This window comes from Rousettus aegyptiacus, unplaced genomic scaffold (assembly GCF_014176215.1).
Source record: "Rousettus aegyptiacus isolate mRouAeg1 unplaced genomic scaffold, mRouAeg1.p scaffold_m13_p_14, whole genome shotgun sequence".
In the NCBI taxonomy this organism is placed as follows: Eukaryota; Metazoa; Chordata; class Mammalia; order Chiroptera; family Pteropodidae; genus Rousettus; species Rousettus aegyptiacus.
In genome coordinates, this window is record NW_023416289.1 from 14,145,698 (window position 1) to 14,169,090 (window position 23,393).

Below are 23,393 nucleotides of genomic sequence, written 5' to 3' on the forward strand. Positions count from 1 at the left end.
CTCACCTGTCGCGGCCCGCGAGGCCGCCGGCTGCGCGCCAGGCCCCGCCCCGCCCCGCCAGGCCCCGCCCCCGGCCCCGCCCGGTCGCGTGCGCCGCCGTTCTTTCTGCGGCCGTTATTAACCAGGTCACGCACCAGCTCACCCGCTGCTGGAGTCAGGACAATGGTATGGAGTCCGCCCTGGCGGAGGCGCCAGAGCCACTAAAACAGCGAAAGTGGGGTGCGATGTGGCCGAGATTAGGGTTATGGATTTAGGCACCTGGTTCTAGGACATGTTGGCGAAATATGGCCCCAGCTTTGAAGGGTCTGGGTGGTAGGTCTGAGGAACTGGAAGAATGCTCCCGCTTTGAGGGATGAAATGTTCTAGCTCTGAAGATTTGGAGAACTGCAGATCTGTAGACGTTGACCCTGAGACAAGATGGTGGGCGGGCAGGTGAACGGGGTGGGGTGGGAGACCCAGATGTGAAAGACTGGAAGGGGGCACCTCTCTGAGGCATGATGGGAAACGTTGAGGGACTTGGCTCTGAGAAGTTGAGATCCTCTCTTTAAAGAATGAGGTGGTCCTAGCTCCAGAAATTGATTTGGAGGAGAGGGATCAGTTTGGAAGAGAGACTCTCTTTGGGATGGAGTGGAGATGACTGTACTAGAGCTAGCCCATTTCCTGCAGTTAGTCTGGCAAGAAGCCTTTTGTTCTTCAACTACTACAGGCCCCCAGGCTGGGATAGTTCTGTAATAACCAGCCCCAGAGCAGTCTTTAGGAAGAAAACTCTGCAAAGAACAGCCACATCCTTAACCCCTACCCTCACTACAGCAGGCACCTCTTGAGAGCCCACTTGTGGATGGGACTTGTACGCATAGCATGAGAAGGCGGCAAATTCTTGAACCAAGACCCTCTTGTCATACCCTATCCTTAGTAAGAATAACTAAAACCAAAACTGTCGCTCACCTTCAAGGAGCAGGTTTCTTTGGCATACTTGGAGCATTTTCACTGAGCTAGTCACCTTCAAGGAGAACAGAAAGCTAAATCAAGAGTCCTTGCATATTTACATTTTCTAGTCTAGATGGAGCCCTTTGTTACTCTTAGCTGGTCATGTTCAGCCTTACCCATGTTAGAAGGACCAGGACTTAAAAGCCTAAAAGCCTAGATTAGCTCATTAGATTGGCTTTTCCAACTCTGCTTCTGTGAGTCATGACACTGTTTTATGATTTGTAATCTTTCTCTTCATATCCCCCTTTAATTCTTTTAGCCTCAAACATGGCATATGTAATTGCTCTTTATATCTGAATATTTAGACCAGGGTTTTTAAATAAAAGAATCCCATCTCTTTCTTTGTTGCATGCATTTTTTTCCCTCAGCTGTCAAAGTAGGAGATGTGGGGTTTAGTTGGAGACATGAGCTTTTTCTTGAGCAACCACCTCTAACACTCTTCCTCACCACCAACATTTTAATGCAAATGTTGAAACATGCAGAAAAGTTGGATTGTACAATGAGAACTATACACCCACCACCTAGATTCTACAATGAACTGTTTGCTGTATTTTATCACATGTCCATCTATCTATCCCTATTTTCCATCCCTATCAATCCATCTTATTTTTTGATGAATTTCAAAATAAGTTGTAATATCAGTATACTGTACCACAATCACTTCAGCATGCATAATTTTTACCTAGAATTCAATTTTGTTTTATGGTCCTTAGGTACAGTTTTATACACTTTTTACCACTTTTTAATTTTTTTTTTATAAGAGTAGTGTTCCTTGAGTGCTTATTTTAAAATCTGATACAGATGGTTTGTATATTTGATGGCTTTTCTATGGTGTTGATAAGCTAAGTCATCTTGAAGCAAAATACATAATTCACTTGTGAAGAGATAACCTTAAACTTTTAACAAGAGCTGAGGAAGGTTAATGATCTTTGCTGCCTCTGTATATGTAAAAATGAACCCACAGCATTCAGCTGTCCTGCCATGGCTCCAATAACGTAATGTCTACAGGTATGACCCCGAGAGTCCTGCACATGCTCAATGGCGTGGGGAGCACCTACTCATAACTCTTTTTTAAACAGCTTTATTTATATATAATTCACATATCATACAATTTACCGTTTTATTTATTACAATTTACCATTTTAAAGTGTACAATTTAATGGTTTTTAAGATGTTCACAGAGTTGTGCAATCATGACCACAATCAATTTTAGAACATTTTTGTCATCCCCAAAAGAAATTCCATATCTATTACTGGTCCATCCCCATTCCCCCACAACCTGCCTAGCCCTAGGTAACCACTAATCTATAATCTATCTTTATAAATTAATTTATCTATTCTGCACATTACTTACAGATAGAGTCATGTAGTATGTGGTCTTTCGTGTCTGGCTTCTTTCACTTAGCATAATAGTTCAGGGTTTCATCCATGTTGTAGCATGTATCAGTACTTCATTCCTTTTTATTGACAAATAATAGTCCATTGTATGGATACACTACATTTTGTTTATTCATTCATTAGTTGATGGACATTTTGATTGTTTCTACTTTTCAGCTATTATGAATAATGCTTATATGAACATTTGCCTACAAGTTTTTGTTTAGACATAGGTTTCATTTCTTTTCCGTTTATACCTAGAAGTGGAATTGTTGGGCCATAGGGTAATTTCAGTTTAACATTTTGAGGAACTGCCAAACTCTTTTCCAGAGCAGCCGCACCACTTTACGCTCCCACCAGCAGTATATGAGAGTTCCAGTTTCTCCAATCTTTGTCAACACTTGTTATCTACTGTTTTGATTCAGGCCTTCCTAGTGGGTGTGAAGTACTATCTCATTGAGTTTTGTGTATTCCTCTGATGGCAAATGATGTTAAATATCTTTAAATGTGCTATCAGCCATTTGTGTATCGTCTTTGGAGAAACACCTGTTTAGATTATTCGCTTTTAATTTTGGTTATTAGTCTTTTAATTATTGAGATGTAAGGGTTCTTTATATAGTCTAAAAGCAAGTTTTTTATTAGATATACAATTTGAAAATATTTTGTTTCATTCTGTAGGTTATCTTTTTACTTTCTGGATGGAGTTCTTTAAAGCACAAAAGATTTTAATTTTGATGGAATATTTTTGTTTGTTTGTCTGACTTGTGCTTTTGGTATCTTATCTAAGCAGTCATTAGCTAATCCAAGGTCATGAGATTTTGTGTTTTCATCTAAGGGTTTTATATTTTTAGCTCTTATATTTAGGTTTATGATCCTCCTTTCTTCTATGTGGATGTCCAGTTGTACCAGCATCATTTTTTGAAAATACTATTCTTTAGTCATTGAATCATCTTGGCTCCCTTGTCAAAATTCAATTAACCGTAAATGTAAAGGTTTATTTCTGGACTTTCAATTCTATTCCACTTATTCATATGTCTATTCTTATGCCAGTAGCACAGCATCTTGATAACTATAGCTTTGTAGTAATTTTTGAAAGTGGGATGTGTGAATCTTCAATTTTTGTTTTCCTTTTTCAAGATTATTTTGGCTATTCTGGGTCTCTTGTATTTTCACATGAATTTTAACATTGGCTTGTCAGTTTTGGGGGGAAAAAGGCAGCTGGGATTTTCATAGGGATTCTGTTCAATATGTAGATCAATTTGGAAGTACTGCCATCTTAATATTATATCTTCCAATTCATAAAGATGGGATGTTTTTCCATTTATTTAGGTCTCTAAATTTCTTTCAACAACATTTTTAAGTTTACAGAGTACAAGTATTACACTTATTTTATTAAATTTATTTCTAAATATTTTGTTCTTTTTGATACTATTGTGAATGGAATTGTTTTCTTAATTTCATTTTTGGATTGTTCATTGCTAACATTCCTTTTTTTAACTCATTCTAATAATTTCTTAGCGAATTCCTTAGGATTTTCTATATGTAAAATCATATCCTCTGCAAATTAAGATAGTTTTACTTCTTTCTTTCCAATACGGATACTTTTTATTTCTTTTTCTTGCTTAGCCTCTTTTCATTCCGCCTTTAGGAGGAGCCTGGCATGCCTCATGAATCAGCAGAGGATTTATTTCATTTCAACGTTGGAGGCTGGCATTTCTCGGTTCCTAGAAGCAAACTCGCTCAGTTCCCAGACTCCCTGTTGTGGAAAGAGGCTTCAGCCTTGACCTGTTCAGAAAGCCAGAGGCTATTCATCGACAGAGATGGTTCCACATTTAGGCACGTGCACTATTACCTCTACACCTCTAAACTCTCCTTCTCGAGTTGTGCAGAACTGAACTTGCTCTATGAGCAAGCACTGGGTTTGCAGCTGATGCCTTTGTTGCAGGTAAGATGCTCTTGTCTTCTAGGAGTGGTGATCAATACACATAGGCCTTATATCACTAAATGTTGTGTCCTTTTATATATTGGTTGCTGAGATGACCCTCTTAATGTGGAACCGTGATGAGTGAGTTAAAGTAATAAACACTATAGGGAATGCATGTTCTGAATAATGGGTTTTATCCTGACTCTGTCTATCTATATCAGCAGCCACCACACACCCAGGATGGGGCTTATCACCCCCTGAGAGGGTACCCTTGACACTTGGAAATCCTATTTTAAGCTTCTTCTGTTTTTGTTTTGAATTTTAATAGGTGAAAACTTTATTATAAAACTAAATTATAGTTTGTTATATATACTGTGTCTGAGATTTAAAATCTAAAAGATTCATCAAAAGATTCTCATTGTGCCTCTTAGGCCCACAATGTTTGCATACAGCACAGCAAGAAGTTCTCCAAACTACAGAATCTTTCCTTTGCCTTCACTTCTCTGTTTTCTAAGACTTCTTGTTTTCTTGTTGTAATAGCTTTAAATAACTTTACTTATGAACCATTAAAGTATCACCAAAGAACATTACTTTCTTTCCCGGTTTTTCTCCAAACTGTAGAAATCATTTCTGTGGCTTATCTTAAGTAGTTTATTCTTAGTTTGTGAAAATGATTTTTTCAACCTGGGAGAACTAAATATTATGACTGGGAAGGATCATTGGCAATGTTCCATATTAATCCCACTCTCTGGATAAGGCGTTGATTATTCCATCTCCACAAGCACTGACCTAACAAGCCATAGTGCATGCAGCTCAGCGCACTACTAATGTGCCTCCCCAACACCTCTTAGAAAACAATTGCGGTAGATCATTCATACCTGTGTCATACAGGTATAAGAACTTGTCATAAAGCATGTTTTTATAGACCGTCCTTGCTAAATAATTTACTGATTTCACTTAAAAGTTATTATATACTTGGAAATCAAAACTCTTAACATACTCCAGGGCAAATTGTTGTAGTAGTTTCTTTTTATTTTTTCAAGCTACCCCCCGAATTAAAATTTTTTTTCAACTACCCCAGGAAAGGAGTACTAGAATTGCTTACAAGTGGCTTCAAAATCATTTAAATGGTCTAGCGTGTCAGGACTGCCGATGATTGTATACCAAGGCACCATTCTGAAGGGAAAAGGAGGGAGTCACTTGTTCATTGCAGAAAATCAAAGAGATGAAGAACCATTTTTTAAAAAAGCAAGCCTAAAATACAAACAGTTATCAAGTCCTTTAACTCCTTTGCTCCTTATATTTAACTCCTTATATTGTGTTTCCAAATCGAAACACAATATAACTGGAAAGCAACTTCTTAATGGGAGGTCACTACTCAAAGACCGATGAGATGGTCAAATTCCAAAGTTCCAAGTTGTGTGAGCAGTAGAAGTATTTAAAGTGTGGATCTACTGCCTTAAAACAGACTGTACAACAAGTGCTTATGTTTTAGAAATGGTGTTTTCAAATAAATAAACATTTAGGCAGGCACAACTGAAGTAGTGTCTGTTCATTAAAGCGCAGTGTGAATACAGCTGGAGAGTAAACAGCCTCACCTGTTTCCATCACTTTTCCCCCTCTAAGTCCTGTCCGGATACTCAGATTTATGCCTAAATGTACAAATGCTTTGCCTGGAGAAATTGGAGTTTGCCAATTCTTAAAGACTTCTCAGGCAGCCCAACATAATACATTTAGCCAGTATTTATTGAAAGCATTCTGGGAATGAGGCATTTCTATGAGTTATAAGGAAAAATGGGATGATCTAATAAAAATATAATGTGAGCTACATATGTAATTTTAAATTCTCTAGTAGCCACATTTTAAAATATAAAAAAGATGGCAGTAATTTTAATAATATATTTTATTTAACCCAATATATTTAAAATACTATCATTTCAACATGTAATCAGTATTTTAAAACTGATGTATTTTACATTTTTTTGTACTAAGTCTTCAAAATCTGTTGTGTGTTTTTTACACTTTTAACACGTTTCATACTTATTCTATCACATTTCAAGTACTCAATAGCCTCATGTGGCTAATGGCTAACATATTAGACAGCACATGTCTAACCTGTTCTAAACTGTTAGTGCTCTTCACTGTAGAGTCCTTCAGATTTAGCCCATAACAATAAAAATGGGACTTTGCCTCCCACTAACTGAAGTTCCCATGTACTCAACAGGTGACATAATCCTATTCAGGATTATCAGTAACATAGTAGGCTTTGTTGGAAAGCCATGGAGAAGGAGCAAACAAGCAGAATGAGATAGGAAGCTTCTGAGGGACAGACACCCAGACTCGTGTTGCTGCTCTGCTCTCCACCCCTCTTCATCCCCCACATCTCCCCACATCCCCCTTTTATCCCTCCACCCCCTTCTACATGCCCATCCCATCTACCCCCAGCCTGTAGCTTTGGCCTCTAAAGGGCACACTCGATACCTATTATTGTCTTGATTCTAAATAACATTTATTATGAAGTGAGCACCAATCATAGACCAAGCACTGGAGACCTAGGAATGAATCATAGAGCCATATAATTTCAGGTAGAGGTAAGTAAGTGCTTCCTGTGTAATAGTGAAGAAGGAGGGCATTTCTGTATTCTAGGACTTCTTGGGGTTTCAGAATGTGTGTGTAGTTTTTATTCTATCAGTCACTGAACTTGTAGTACTAGAATTGAGTTAAAAGAATCAAACATTTACATCTGTTTGTTTTTAAATGTACCGATGTATAGTAGTATGTGTAGTATGTGATAAGGAAATAGCAAATGACTGAGGCAAGTGAAGCTACTCCTTTAGAAAGAGTGGTCAGGGAAGGCCTCAAGTTGAAATTGCTGTGTTCACTGCGCTCTGAACTCTCTGGGCTCTGCCCACTATAATCCCATGCTGGCTTTTCCTATAGTTTTGGATACGCAGCATCTTCCTCAGTTTTTATGAGTGCAGTCTGTTTTTCTGCTATCAACTTTGGGCCTCCCCCATGTCTCACTTTGTTATGCTTTCCAGAGAACTCAGCCCTCCAGCCCTCCATTTTTGTGCATTCTTTCATTTAATGCAGCAGTTCTGTGTACATTACTACTCACTAGCTTCTAAACTAGAAGCCAGGGGTGCCTCAACACAATCCTTCTTTCAAGAGTCTCAGTAAAGGGAGGAGGACAGGCCTGAAACCAAGCCAGAAGCCCAGATACAGAAGTTTGCAGGTCTCTGACTTGGAGGAGGCTCCGGGCTTTTCTGGCAGAGAAGAAACCAGAGAAGTATTCTGGGTGGAGGGAACAGAATATATAAAGTTGAGAAGGCAGCACAGAACATGGGGTATCTTTGGAGTTTTGTGGAGTTTATTGTCACTGTGGGGACAAAAGAATTGTTAAAGATGAAACTGGGAAGGTAGTTTGGGGCCTGAACACTAAGAGAAAGGAAATTAACATTGACATTATTCCCTTTTAATTCCTACAACAACACCTTTCCAGATTTTACTATCTCTACTTTGCATGTGAGGAGCCTGAGGCTTGGAGAGGTTAAGTGACAAGTGGAAGGCAGCTGATTAAGAGCAGTGGTTAAGAGCATGGGCTCTAGAATCCTGGGTGCTATTCCCAGCATCTTCACTTACTTGGGGCACTGAATACTCTTCTCTTCCTGGTCTTGTTTCCATTAACTAAAAAGGACCAATATACCACAGCCTACTTTGTAGGTCAGAGAACATTAAGAGGATTCAGTTTAAAAGTGCCAAGGCAATAAACGTTAGCTCTTAAGTGACAAAGTCAAGACTCAAACCGCAGTCTGTCTGAGTTCAAGGCCATTGTGCTTTGCTTTTTGTGTATACCCTGATGCCTCCATTGATTGTGAAGGACCTTATGTGAAATGCTAAGGAGAATTTGGACTCGATCCCATAGATAATGAGGAGCATTGAAGTTTTTAAAGATGGGGAGTAGTTTAGACTCATTTGTGTATCTGAAAGATCACTGTGTGGAGAGGGTCTGGGGAGGAGAGGACCAGGATTGGAGGAAGGGAAAGGAGAGAAAGGGTGGAGTGGAAAGCAGAAGATGGAGTCACAGGGCTGGTTGGCTGACTAGGGACGGGGGGGGGGGGGGGGTGCGGAGATGATGTGGCTATCAGTCAAGTCACAGTTCCTGCTTTAAATCCTTCAATGGCTTCTTTTAACTAGGGGAAAATTCAAACTCCTCAGCACAGCTTACAGAGCCCTTCACTCTCTGGCTCTTGTTTACTGCTCTAGATTCAACTCCCTCACTCCCTCAACCTCCATATACCTTAAACAAAGCCACATTCAAGGCACAGAGGCAGGTGGCTCAGTACATACCTCTCTACCTATTGTCCCTCACACTGTCCTGTCCCTCCTGTGCATAGTCACTGTTTGCCTTTCTTTGTCCACTCATCAGCACAAATACTGCCAGGCTAGGATCCTTCATCTTAACTCATTAATCCTGCCCACCCACTGATGCAGAATCTGTTCCAGCCTCTCAGTCACCTTCTTGGCACCTCATTTGTATTCCTTTTTGCCTGAGGTCACTACATGCTCATACAGAAACCCATCTCTCACAGATTTCTCTCCTCAGGATGGCTGACAGCTTGAGATAGAAGCTAAAGTTATGTGTAATCCTAAGCAAAGAGGAACAAGAAAGCTTGGATCCCTTTCTAACACTGTGGAAAGAAATCCCAGGGTTCCTAGAGGTCCCGAAACTTCATTACAATGCTGGCTGTTATCTTATTATATGTAAATTTTTGGCTTTAATGTGTTTTCTCAACTTCTCATATCTTTTCCCCAAGCTAAGAGCTCCTTGAGTCAAGGCACGGGATATGACTGTTGCCCTGGTGATAGATACACAAACATTTCTCAAATGAATGAATCACAGACTCTCTTCTGCTGTTTCACACACACACTGTTTTCTCCCATCGCTCAGCGTCCCCAGGAAAGCACTCCGCATGACTCTGTCATTGTCAAGTCTTCCCACAAGTCCCCACCACCCAAACTAGGGAAGACCCTCACTCTGGTCCCCTCCTTTTGCAGACCTTAAGCAGTCATGTGGCTGCAGTTTATAGCCACGACCACCAGAGGGCTCTTCTCAAAGCTCAGGATTCCCATGAATAGCTTTGCAAGAGCTTCAACCTGGGTAGCTGGAAATTAGAAGCAGGTTCTTTTATTAGTTTCATACAGAATCTGAGATGTTCTGTCCATTATTAGGCTCTCAGAGAAAAAAAATTTGGCCATGCAGTGCCTTTACAGGACTTTCCCAGCTATCTCCAAAAATTTCTTTGGAAAATTCTATTTTCTTCTAACATAGGGACAGAAAAATGGGCTTGATGCTATGATAATCTGCCCCCTGGGTGGGACTTTTGAGGGAGAATGGGTCTCCGAGTGTGGACAGCATGAAGACACCCGGCCCACCCTTTGCCCTGGGCTTCAGCCCTGCCTAGCTGCAGTGCTCCACTCCAGCCTCTGCCCACACTGGTCACCTGCTACAGTAAGTGGAGAAGCTTTGAACTTGAAAGACTGAGCAAGTCACAGATCTTTTGAGGACAACTGCCTCATTAGCAAAATGGGTATGCAAACATTCACCACATCTATTTTCCAGAGCAGGTCAGGGTAAACAAGCAAATGAGTGAAAGTCCTTCGAAAAGTATGGTGCCCTGTGCCACCTCCACTTCCGACTTAGACCACGTTCCATGGTTAGGATGAGCACACACAACAAGCAGACCACAACAATCACAACAGCTCAAAAAGGGTTCCTGAACTCTTGAGGGAAAATGATAGCTGAAAATCTCAACTTTTTAATGGTTAGATATAAATTATTCCTAAGACTGTAAAAGATAAATTTCTGTTAACAGAAAATTATAACCCAAAAAACTTGTTTCAAAAATCAGAAGAGAAATAGTCATTGAGATTTTGAACATCAGCATGGCATAATATGGACCTAAATTTTCACATTTTTGTGTCATTGACTCAATTTATCTCAAAACACTTTGCCAAAATAAATCACATGCTATTTTTTCCTAGTACTTTACCCTAGAATTGCTAGTTACTTGGTTTAAAATTTTCAAAACAGTAACATTTTTTATCTAACAGACTCTAGATAATCTGAAGGAAGGGAAACACCATCTACGTGTGCGGCCTGCAGACATACCTGTTGCCGAGAGAGCATCTTTGAACTACTGGCGAACGTGGAAGTGTATCAGCAAACCCTCAGAATTTCCTATAAAAAGTCCAGCCTTCACAGGTATAACCACAGGCTGCTCCTTCCTGACTCACACCCACTTCCCTTCTCCTCATCCTAACAGAGGTGGCTTCCATCCAGAGCATACCCTGATTTCTGAGCTAGTTCTGGATTTTTCTACCTCACTTTTATGTTCTTTGTTCTTGTACCCTGCCACATGCCCTTGCCATGGCTTCTTACCCAGTAGAATCGAACATCTTCCTCCACATTCAATTCTCTGCGTGTTGGTTTCACTTGGGCAAGGCTGGGCTGCATTCCACCCCTCCTGTAGTCAGGGAACTTTACCATCCTTTTAAATTACCTTTAACTACCACATGAGGAATGTCCCAAAATGATCACTGTCTGATGGGTGCCTTGCAGCATAGATTGGCCTGTCTGAAACACCAGAACAGCCATCCATTCGTGATTTTGGATGGATTTTTGGTTTCTAGGAGTATCAAAAGGATCTATTTTATCTGTAAGTTACAGTGGTTGGTTTGATCAATTAGAAAGAACCAAATAGGTAACCAGTGTGACTTTAATAACTTTGGCCACATAGGCCAAAATTTCATAACATGGCTCACTGCTTTTCACTGTAGAAAAAGTAAGATTTCCATCCTCTGTTCCCCACCACACTCCTGTCAAACTTTAGGGTTACATCTAAAAAGAGAAAGAGAAGAAGGAGGCACCTGGCAGTGATCGTCTCCCACGTGAATCTTTCCAGCTTTCTCTTGGGCCCCTGGGTCAATGAGAGCCCTGGTGGCCTCTGAGAGGCCTGGCCTCCAGGAAGTGGTGACACCCCTGTGCACTTTCCCTTCTAGGCCTACATGATAAGGCACCTTTGGGGCTCATGGACACACCACTGTTAGACACGGAAGAGGAAGTGCACTACTGCTTCCTGCCCCTGGACCTAGTGGCCAAGTATCCAAGCCTGGTGACTGAAGACAACCTGCTGTGGCTGGCTGAGACCGTGGCTCTGATCGAGTGCGAGTGCAGCGAGTTCCGCTTCATTGGTGATTGCTCTCTCCTGGGGAGGAGTGGGGACAGGCTGACAGGACCCATCCACTCTTCCCCTTCCACACTCTGTGGAGACCTAGCTTGGTGCGTAGGGCCTCAGGAGCTTCCCTGGACAGAGGAGGTGGAGGCACGACAGAGCCTTCCTGGAGGCGAGCGGAGTCCCAGCACTAGATTCCCACTGGCCTCAGGACTGTTTTATTCCTTGTTCAATTTGGGATGGCCTGGATGTTAAGGGGCACTGGAAACTACCTGAAGTGGTGTCGGGGCCACAAGAGTTGATGTGAAGGGCATGACCCTGAGCTGGACTCCATGGTCAGCTACTATTTTTGTTCTACCCTTATGTACCTAACTGGGCTCCAGGCCTCAGTTCCTTTCACCACAAGATGATCCTTATTTTGTTTGGTTGTTTCAAAGGATGTTTAAAAGAGAAGGAGGGTGGATGGTGAAAGGTTCCCCAGAATAATTATAGAATTGTCCACTTGAGCTAGTGGCCTAAGGAGGATCAGATCTTCAACCATGGATAGAAGAGAGCCTTCCTCCCTGCCAAATGCCCCAGGACAAGCTTTGGTGGGGTTGTGAACTGAATGAACTCCTTGATTCTAAGATGCTGCCACTGCCTAGATGAATAGGGCAGGAAACACCAGATCTGTACTAGGGGCCCAAATGCCTGGAACCCTAGCCCTTCATAGTTACAGTTGCCTGGAAAGTTGTCTGTGATGTGCTTCTGAATCTCCAAGTTGATTCACACAGGACATTAGCGTTGGCTCCATCTCTGCCTCTCACACTGCACTCCAGGCAGGGACAAACTGCAAGTGCCACCTGCCAGCCCAGGCTCGGCTGGGCCCTTCCTCTCTTAAGCAGCAAGACAGCTCCCTCTTTTGGAATGGCCTTCTCTTGGGTCAAGACTCACGGGGTAAGTCTCAGTGCCAGTGTGCTCACCGGGAGGGCCTGGCTTGGGAGCCCCAGGCCAGGCTACGGGCGGCCACACCCATGGACTCAAACACAGGAAAACAAAATAATTTGGGGTTTGTCACTTGAAAACTACAGATTTAAAGCTAATCTAACCAGGTATGTTTATAACTTGTTTCAGAATGAAGAGAGCCTAGGATAAATTGCAGCACCAAAAACCTGCATGAACCTGGACATACAGTTAAATTAGAAATAACGTCGTTAACTCATTTTGTTTTCCTTTGCTTTTCAAGTGAATTTTCTTCGCTCACAGAAGATTTTACTGCCGGATAATTTCTCCAACATAGATGTGCTAGAAGCAGAGGTGGAAATTCTGGAAATCCCTGAGCTCACTGAAGCTGTAAGGTTGTACCGGATGAATACCGGTATGTCGCCAGGGGAAGCTTGCCCTCCTCTTGACATTCTGGGCCAGGCAGGCTTGAGCTGGAAAAGCCAAGAACAAACATCCCTCCCACAACTACTTTGGGAAGGGGTGAGAGAAGTGGATGTTTGGGCTGTCTTAGAATCCAAGAAGAGGAATTTCAGCCTGAAATCCTGTGAGCCCTCTGTTTAGCCTCCCCACTGAGGGTAGGTGGTTTACAGCCAGCCCAACCTAGGTGGGGAAACCAGGCAAGAATGCCCTAGAGGGCCAGGTTAGGCCTGATGGCAGACTTCCCAGGGGCAGGAGAAGTCTGCTCTGCTTGTGGAAGTGGTGAGCAACTGGGCTCAACGGGCGCCCACCTGCCACTCCTGTCCTTTTCTTCCAGGCACAACTGAAAGGCATGGGAAATGCTCGGGCGAGTACCCCACTAGTGCTCCATTTTCCTGCCCACTCCAAAATTCCCTTGTCTCCTACTTCAAGACCCCTGGTTGCCGTGTCTGTTTCTGCCTGTTCCTGACATTTTCTGACCCCAATCCAGCCCAGGCCAGGCCTTCATGCTCCCAGCCCTACCTTCCACCTTACTTCTCCCCTCACATTTTTTTAATTTGCCTTTCATCATCCTAGTTCCCAGATTCTACACTTTGGAGGAAGCTACTCTGCATGTTGCAAGGAGCTAGCTACCTCAGGTGGCCTCACATTCTGAGGATGTACGGAACTGAGAATATATAGTTTGGTTTGCATACCACCAGACATTTATCCATGGGCATAGGCCCAGCTGTCCCAGCCTCCTTCTCCTGTCCTATTTGGGGGTGGTGGTATTCTGCAGCAGGTCTTAGGGACCTGTCCCAGGCTCTTACCATCCAGCTAAGGGAGTATGACTTCAAACTCCTCTCCCAAGGGCTTCTGCCCCTCAGAGAACACAGGGCACTGAGAGGTGGCCGGAGTGGTGCGTGTTCCACAAGACCTATGTGAAGATGGAAGGGAAGTGAGTTTGTAGATGAGCCCTTTGAGCCATGCAGCAGCCCTCCCCACACACAGAGCATGTGTTTGGCCTTTTATAAAGCTGATCGAACAGCTCCAACAGCCTCGGAGACAGAGGGAGCTGCCCTGAAATCCCAGCTCTGCCGCTGCCTCACTTTGCAGTTTGGGCGAGGAACCTACTAGCTGCTCAGTAGTTTCCTCATCTATGATATGATAGCACTACTGCTCCTGTAGGTTGCTCTGAGGGTTGTAGATGACCCGTGAAAATTGCCCACAGCATGTCCACAGGCCCGTTGTTGCCACTGTACACTGTACATTGTGTCCACTACAAGAGAACAAGGTCCTATCCGTGAGCCAGCAACCCAAATACCCCACCTGAAAGTAATACCACATAGTGTGTCTTTGGGGGAAATTCTGCCCAGGAGTGATAGTGGTCCGATTCTATGAGGCTGTAACACACTTTGGGTTCTGTCTGTGATTGCCGATCTTACCCTTGGACGATTAGAGCAGAGCCTGAAACTAAAGTCGATTCCCACAGATGCTGGGACAGACAGCTGCTACACTGAAATTTCTGAACTTCAAATGTTAGTGATGAAGCAAAATTTCCCTCCTTCTTTCCCTACCTCCCAACAAATAGTTTTGACCTCTCAACCTGACCTGAGAATATGAAAAATTATACTGATTTGGAGAAGATCCAGATTTGGGCTGTGCAAGAAAATAAGCTCCCTCTAAGTCTCTTTATTACTAATTCAAGGAAGCAGTAGGAACAGTTATGACCATGAGGGGTCTATGAGTCATCCCTTTCTCCTGGCACAGGTGGCTGTTCCCGGACCTCCTGTCCTCCCCCGAGCCCAGGGAAGGGGGGCCGCGCAGTGGGCCTGGCGTCCGTGAAGCCACTGTACATGATGGCGCTGGGTCTGCTCATCAAGTACCCAGACTCCGCACTGGGACAGCTCCGCATTGAAAGCACGCTGGACGGAAGCAGACTGTACATCACGGGGAACGGGGTTCTCTTCCAGCATGTCAAGTAAGGCTCTCCTCAGAGAATAGCTCGGTCCCACCCAGGCTGGGCTTCACCTTTCTCTAGAAACCAACCTGGTGCCCCACCTACCAGCCAGAGGGAAGGAGTGTCCTTGGGGGCAAATCCATCATTTTAGCCACCCCCATCAGCACCAAACCCCAGTCTTAGAGGAGAGAGAGGGCCAGTGCCAAGGCACATGGGTTCCCAAGATTCAAAGGCTCCAGACTGTTTCATATTTCTGTTCTCTGCAAACCTTTACTCTGGTTCATTGACCTGTACTAGGTCTGAGGTGACCAGGACACAGTCACAACCCTCAGGGTGCTAAGTGTTACCCCTCCTCCCATGCAGACCCTCCTACAAAGGAGGGAGCCTTACTTGGATGCACAGGGAGGCCAGAGGTGAGGTGAGTTCCCCAGAAGTAATGGAAGGCAGGCTTCCCAAAGGTCATACCTAGCCTTTGCCTTGAGAGACAAGCTCAGAAATGACCTCATTAGTGCAAAGTCATGGATTCCTGTTTCATAAAAGGGGAAACAGATTCGGAGTGGACAGCTCTCTTAGAGTCACAAAATACATTGGTATCAAAACTACAGGTAGAAGTGGGTTTTCTTGAGTCCCTGGGGAGAGGGTCAGCCAACCCTGAATGCTATCATATCTTAATATTGTTGTTTTGGGCTTTTGTGGCCTACCCCTGATATCACAGAGGGCAAAGATAAGTGCCTTTGATGGGAGAGAATTGATGTTCAGACTTTCTTGGGCACATAGAGTATTAGAAAACTCCCAAGACTGTGGCAAGTTGCCACATAGTGACCAAGATGTCTTGAGCAGATACCTATTGGGGTAGGAAAGATGTGTCTGGGCTCTGACCTGGCTTCTGGAACTTGCGACAGGGCCTAAAGGCTTACCATTAGTTGATTTAGAGAGCTTTGCTGAAATAGGTCAAGCTCAGCTCCAAAAGGCCGAGCTTGTGTTGTCAAGCTCGCCCTCCTACAAGAAACCACCAGATTTCCAATTAAATCAAGGAAATGATGTTAGTGACAAGTTTGAGCTGGTGCTGGGGCAAAACATTCTAGACACAAGGTCAACTGGGCTCCCTTGGGGTACAGTGCTGAGGCTCTTTGTGACAAGCTTTTCTCCGGGGCAGGAACTGGCTGGGGACTTGCCGGCTGCCCCTGACTGAGACCATTTCTGAAGTGTACGAGCTGTGTGCCTTCCTGGACAAGAGGGACATCACCTATGAGCCAATGAAAGTGGCTCTGAAGACTCATCTAGAGCCAAGGACTCTGGCGCCCATGGATGTGCTCAGTAAATGAGGAAGCTTCTCGTTTTGAATTTGAATGAGGGGAGGGTCTGGAGGTTTAGAGGGGAAAGATGAGGCTGGCCAGGACCAAGAACTATAGATGGAAGAAGATGAAAGGAAAGCCAGACAGACCAACATTTGTGAGTTCTGCCTAAAGAGAAACTTTCATGTTAAATGACCTCTCCTCACCCCAAGCCCATGAGTACCCTCAAGCAGTACAGGCTGAGCACTCTTACCAACCCTTGTGAGGCTGCGCAGTCCCCAAGGCATGCCTGCTCCAGCTCTGAGTGCCGACGTGCTGTGCTCATTTGGTCCTCATGCCATCCAAGGACACACTGTCCCATTTAACAGATAAAGTAGAGGCTCAGGGAGGTAACTTCCTCAAATTATGTAGTTAGATCATGATTGAGCTGGAGTTGAAATCTGAGACCAAACCCAACATTGTTTTCACCATCTGCCTGTAACCTCCTATTAACAAAAAGTTTTTCAGGTCAAGTTTACACTGTATTACTATCATTCTGCAACATTTAACATTTATTGAGCACTTACTGTATACCAGCACAGAAACAGAAACTAAGGATACAGACATGAGCAGAACAAACACAGTCCTTATCTTCATGGAGTTCACAATCTAATTATATTCCTCTTACCTCTTATCTAATTATAACCTAGTTATATACCCTTCGGTCATGATAGAGCTCATTAGAAACTGGTTCCCAAACATCATGACAAAGCCTAAGTCTAGTCACTCCCAGGAAAAGAGTCACGGGTTCATCTTCCGAGAAGAAAGCCCCATTCTCCAAACATGCCTAGGGGCTTGTTCTCTATAGAAGTGATGCTGAATTGATGAGAGCTGGTTCTATGATGTTTGCCAAACCATAAGCACAAACATACCAAGGGACTCCTAGTTCCAGTCAGAGTAGCCACACGAAAAGTTACACACCCAGTGCACATCCAGCCAGTAAACAGAAGCAGTTAGCAATGTAGGTGGACAAGAACATCAGTCTATCTTTCTTGAGAGAGGCGGGTCAGGGGAAGAGCAGCAGTGTCCCCAAGGTTGAGATTCCAAAGGGCTTACCCTCCCCACCCCCAGGATCAGCAGCTGATCCTCCAGGCTGCCATTCCAAATTCACCTCACCATCCAGGAAACCGCATGGTGAGCCACAGGGATGGCCTTAGCAGCAGAGAAGGTTGATGTCAGAGATTTATACTGCTTCTCAGTACAGTAGGCAATATAACTGATGAAGATACTGAGTCTTAACATGAAATACATTATTGACCAAAATTTCCATTTTGGCCATGCGATGTGTTCCCTCTCGTTGTTTCCTTAGATGAGGAGTGGACAGCAGAAATCGCTGTGTATTCCCCCCAACAAATCATCAAGGTTTATGTTGGAAGCCACTGGTACGCAACCACCCTGCAGACCCTGTTGAAGGTACCGCTGACTCCAGGTTACCCTCCTCTCCCTCCTTCTGTGGCTAACCTGCTTTGGAACCTATCACCTGACCCTCACACAGTCTCCAGCACCTGCTTAGAATAAGAACCTTCCCTTGTTTTTATCATACTAACAGCATGCTGGGAAGGCCCTCAGGAGTTTGAGTAGGGAGGGACAGTCTGAGGGACCTGAACTGAGTGGGAGGTAGGGTGGGGTTCCAAATGCTTTGAGAGGGTGGTCTAGGGACCAGCAAAACTTGAAGAGACGATGTGCTCCTCCCTAGATGCTCCGCTCTCCATGATGGCTCCCTGTGGCCAAAAAATCCCAAAGCTTCTGCTCTAGAATGCTCAGGAAAATGAAGCAAGAGATGACTGATCTGCCCCTTACTGAAGCATAGACTTTTAACTAATAGACTAACAGAGTCTTGTACCAACCCTTTGCAGTATCCAGAACTGCTGTCCAACCCTCAGAGAGTGTACTGGATCACATATGGACAGACCCTGCTGATCCACGGGGATGGTCAAATGTTTCGACATGTTCTCAACTTCCTGAGACTTGGAAAACTCTTTCTCCCATCTGAATTTAAGTAAGTGAAGGAAGGAAATTATATGATGAAACTCCATCCCTCTGTAACAAAGGAAACTTGAGTTGGCAGCCTTTAGGGAAGAAGTTATAGTATTTCCAACATGGGAACTGCTATTGAAGGCAGCAGCTCTAGAGACCTGCGCCCCAACCCACACTCCTACCCCAGCTGCCCAGACTGATATCACCTTGTCATTTGCAGGGAATGGCCCCTCTTCTGCCAGGAGGTGGAGGAATACCATGTCCCATCACTCTCAGAAGCCCTTGTCCAATGTGAAGCATACAAGTAAGGGGACTTTGCTCTGGATACCACGTTCTGGAGTTTGGTCCTTTATATTCCTCTTGGGAATCCTGTCCTAAGTCCCACCCCCTAGTATGGCCGGTTCTCCTTAGGGTTAAGTGGGGTGGAACAGGCCCGGGATTGGCCAGTGACCTAAGCAAAACCCTTTAAGACCCTCTTCTCCCCCACTGTCCAGAGTTAACTCTCAGCCAAAGGGCAGACCTGACTGACCAATTGGTCAATGAGCTAGTGAAAGGTTCTGCCCACTAACTAACACTTCTTGGAATCTTCAGGTCATGGACCCAGGAGAAGGAATCTGAAAATGAAGAAGCTTTTCCCATTAGGAGGTTGCATGTGGTAACAGAAGGGCCAGAGTCACTGGTGGAGTTCAATAGAGATTCCAAAGAAGTAAGGCTCGACTTTCTTCAGTTTGGTGTTGTCCTCGAAAGGTACCCCCATAGGGCTCAGGGCAGGCTCTGCTACTGCGGGGAAGAGCAGAGTACCAGAGCAGGGCCTACATGGGCTCCTAGCAGAGTAACTGGCTTCTGAACATAGAAGGGGACACGGGGAGTGCTGGCTGCTGGGGTCTGGGATGCCGATAGATCTCTTTAGAGTGTGAGAGGTCCCTGGGCTGACGCCGCCCCCACTGAGACTTAGCAAACTCAAATGGGTGACCATGTGGGGAATGGGATCACTCTGGGTAAGTAAGTGAAGTCTTAGAGGCCCCGCTTATTAGATCTGGGGGAAGCTCCAACGTGGGAGCACATGCCCAGAGCTGCTATGCCCTCCCTCCTCAGACCACAGCCTGCATACCCGTGGACCTCCAAGACTGCAATGGCAGGACTCCATGGAACAAGGCCAAGGGGACCCCAGCTAGGTCCAGCCAAATGGAGGAGGCTGAGCAGTACTCCCGGACCATCCAGATGTCTCTGTGCAGAGGTGCCAAGCGGGTGGGCAATTCCAGCACATACTCTCACTGCTCTGGCCTATGTGCCAACCCAAGGCACTGGGGAGCCCACCCTGAAAGCCCCCCCCAAGAAGAAGTGCACCACAGTCAACCTCACACAGAAATGTGAAAACAAAGACCCTCCTGTCACCCCCATGCAAAAACTCATCTCCTTGGTGCGGGAATGGGACATGGTCAATTGCAAACAGTGGGAATTCCAGCCACTGCCTGCCCCCCCGGAGCAGTTCCTTGGAGGAGGCCGCCCTGCAGCTCCCTTCAGGAAATGAGACTACTTCCCAGCCCAGCACCTCCGCTTCCTGGAAAGGCCATTCCACAGTCTCAGAGAAGGACCCAGGCTTGAAGGCAGGGGCTGGAGCTGGAGCCAAAGACAAAGGGCCAGAGCCAATGTTTAAACCATACTTCCCCATGAAAAGAACTGTCACCCTGAAGGACTGGGGCAAGCAGAGGTCAAAAGAGAGAGGTGAGTCCTGTCCCATCCTTGACTGGTCTTATTTACAACAGAGAAGGTGGACCTTGATCAAGACCACAGAGTGAGGGTAAAGGGAGCCTAGAACCCAGCATTCACCAGAGCCAGCTCTGTGTCAAGCAGCAGACACAGATATGTGACCAAAACAATGGCATGATTAGAGAGGCTGAGAGATTACATAAATCACATGGGAAGGGTGTGCCTATGAGGTAACAGCACAAAGGAGGCTGGGAGTCATCTGGGGAAGGAAGAAGCCTCAGTGTTTGTGGAACTAGGTCATCAGTCTAGCTGGAAGCCAGGCTTCACTGAAGAAGTGATGGGAGATAAGACCTAGGACATAAGCAATCGGAACAGGTCTTGGGGGTGAAGTTCAGAATCTGGCTCTTTGTTCTGATCCTAAAGGGACAGGGCAGCCACTGCAGTATTTTTAACAAAGGAGCAGTCAGATATGCATTGGGAAAACTTGATCTGGGAGCAGAGGAAATGCAGCATCAGGAGGGGAAGTATTAGAAGTGGTGAGGTCATTCTAGATGAAAACAGGCTAGGCGAGGAAGGATGGAGTAGGGACTCAGCCACAGAGGGGCCAGGTTTCTGGCTTGGCTGACTGTGAGGGGGTGGACGGTTAACTGAGGTGGGATGGACAGGACAAGGAGCTAGAGAGAGTGCTGTGTTGTGTGCATTGGAAGAGGTGCAGAGCAGCCCAGGGAAGTGTGCTGAGAACTGCAATGATGGGCTGTTCCCTCTGCTCGAAATCCTTTCTACAGTATACTGTTGCCTTCCCTTTTTGTGGCTCAAGCCTTGCTTGGAGGGGCCTTCTTGGGCCCTGCCTGTGAGCCACAGTTAGTCTGTCAAAGCATGCTTTTTAGAGTAGACATGCATCAAAGGCTCATCCCAAAAGCTCCTCTCATTTTATAATTTTACAAAGATTTCCAACCCCCAGCTGGGTTATTATTGGCCTTGATACTAGTCCTAGTTCAACGGAGAAATTTGGAGAGTTCTTAAGAGTTCTTAAATTTAGGATAGGACTTGCAGTGGTTTAGGGCAATGAAGAGAGGAGCACCAGGACAGGCCCCTGCCAACCCAAGGTGCCACTTCTAAGAGGCTGGAGACAGCAGCTGCTGGAAGGTTGGGGTATTGACTGTACTGGTCTGTCACCAGACGACCCCTTCTTGCTTGAGTCTGAGATGACTTAAGGAGAACCCCTTCCTGTTATTTTCACAGAAAGCCCTGCCCCGGAACAGCCTCTCCCTGAGGCCAGTGAGGTGGACAGCACAGGGGTCATCCTCAAAGTGAGTCACCCCCCTGTGGTGGGCAGCGATGGCTCCTGCATGTTTTTCGAGGACAGCATTGTCTACACCACCCAGATGGAAAACCTGAGGCACATGCCACCCACAGCTAGCCCTCAGCCCCAAGGTGAGGCTCTGGAGCCAGGCCTGGCCCTGCACCTCTTGTAGAAATGCCCTTCAGGGAGAAAGTCTCCCTTGGGAGCCCTTACTCTGGGCTTTCTCTAAGGCCCTAGCCTTGGGCAGATGTGGCCACATCCACTCTCTCCTCCACAGAGGTGACTTTCCTGAGTTTCTCTCTATCTTGGGAAGAGATGTTTTATGCACAGAAATGTCACCGCTTTCTGACCGACATCATCCTGGATTCCATCAGGCAAAAGGACCCCAAAGCCATCACAGCCAAGGTGGTCTCCCTGGCCAACCGGCTGTGGGTATGTAATGGGCCCTAGACCCTGTTCTTTCTCCACCTGTCCCTTTGCCCCACAAGAAGTGGTGCAAGGCAAAAGGAAGCAAGCAAAGATGGAGGATGAGGGGTAAGGGAAATAGGTCAGGGGCAGAAAGGTGGCAAGAAAACAGGAACAGGAAGACAAGGTAGTATCATCTGGACCAAGCCTTGGCCAAGAGGCAGTTTGGAATGAAAGCGCCCCCCGATTCCTGTGGCTCCTGCCCAGGGCAGCCCCTGCTCTGCATCCCACTCTGCAGGTCTAAGAGCAATGAGTCGGGCAGCTGTCCCCATCCCCGACTGACAGTGGGCTCTCCTGACAGACCCTGCACATCAGTCCCAAGCAGTTTGTGGTGGATTTGCTGGCCATCACCGGCTTCAAGGATGACCGGCATACCCAGGAACGCCTGTACAGCTGGGTGGAGGTAAAGACCATCTGCATGCCACTGGGAATAGGGACCCTATCAATGCCTCAGGTGGACTGTGTCTTGCTGCACAAGGGCTAGGCCAGCACTTCCCATGAGGCAAGACAGGCAGCTAGACTTTGGGTCCCTGGTTCTGGGAAGGGAGAAACAATGGCTGACATCAACAAGTCTAAAGTGGTCAAAAAGCAGTACTCAGGGTACTCATTTCTGTAGTTTTCCTTCAATGATTCTGCCTTCATCACTCGTAACCTTAGCCAAACTCAGGGAGGTACCTCATATGAGTCCAAGATTTGGGGGTGCTATATCAGAGAAACAATTGTGAGTCAGACCTTCTCAACAGGTGATGCCAACTTACCTTGTCTACTTAACTGTGATGCCACCACTTTTGTACATCCATTTCATATTTAAGCTGCTTTGGAGCATTTTTATCAAGAAAATATTCAATAAGGGTAAAAGAATAACCCAATATGTTTGTTTTTTGATTCCTTAAAATAATTTCAGAGGACATGGTTCCATAGTGTAGCGGTTAGCACGTCTGCTTTACACGCAGAAGGTCCTGGGTTCGCACCCCAGTGGAGCCATGGTCCATGGTCTATGGCCATGTCACCCTGAACAAGCCCAATGTCTGATCTCAGAAGTTAAACAGGATCAGGCCTGATTAGTACTTGGATGAGAGGCCACCTAGGAAGACCAGGTGCTATAGGCATAAATAATAATAAATTAAAATAATAATACTAATAATAATTTCGGGGTTCAAAGTTTCTACTTAACATTATAGGTGAAAAAGATTTAGCTAATTTCTCATTAATCTGGTATTTCTGTAATATAAGATACCTTTCACCATAAATACACTAGTGCCAAATTATTAGGCTTCTGGCCTAATGGATTGGAAAGGTGAAGTCAACATCTATGGCTAGAAAGTGAAAAACTAGTAGCAAGAAACACGTTTTTTGACCCTCTGGTCATTCTGCTCAGTCCTCTGCTAGCCACTCCCCAACCACAGCCCTGTGAGCATCAAAGGTTCCTAATAACTGCCTTTACCCTGCCCTACCCCTGCCTCGAAGGGAGGACCCTACCCACCAAGAGCAGGAGTAGGCTACCGGCCAAGAAATCAGGGATTAAACCAGCCTTTTCTTCCAGCTCACACTGCCTTTCGCCAGGAAATATGGATGCTGTGTGGACTTGCTCATCCAGAGGGGCCTATCTAGGTCTGTCTCCTACTCTATTCTGGGCAAGTACTTACAAGAGGGCTAGGGTGTCCAGAGATGCTGCCCCCGTGTATCTCCAGCCGCCAAGGCTCATTTGAACCGAGATGTCCCCAGAATGCATGTGCCCATC

At 45.3% G+C, this 23,393-nt stretch overlaps 1 protein-coding gene across 1 annotated transcript; it reads left to right on the forward strand.

Annotated features, from left to right (window-relative positions):
* The first annotated feature begins 119 nt into the window (after nt 1–119).
* On the forward strand, nt 120–23,329 carry KCTD19 (potassium channel tetramerization domain containing 19). The gene is given in 18 exon segments (XM_016163599.2): nt 120–165; nt 4,013–4,309; nt 10,403–10,553; nt 11,351–11,542; nt 12,749–12,880; nt 14,674–14,884; nt 16,020–16,180; nt 17,507–17,610; nt 18,054–18,196; nt 18,395–18,478; nt 18,766–18,880; nt 19,270–19,500; nt 19,502–19,651; nt 19,653–19,899; nt 21,127–21,318; nt 21,465–21,619; nt 21,954–22,055; nt 23,196–23,329. Coding segments are annotated over 18 exon segments (2,784 nt in total). The 5' UTR covers nt 120–162; the 3' UTR covers nt 23,310–23,329.
* The last annotated feature ends 64 nt before the right edge of the window (nt 23,330–23,393 follow it).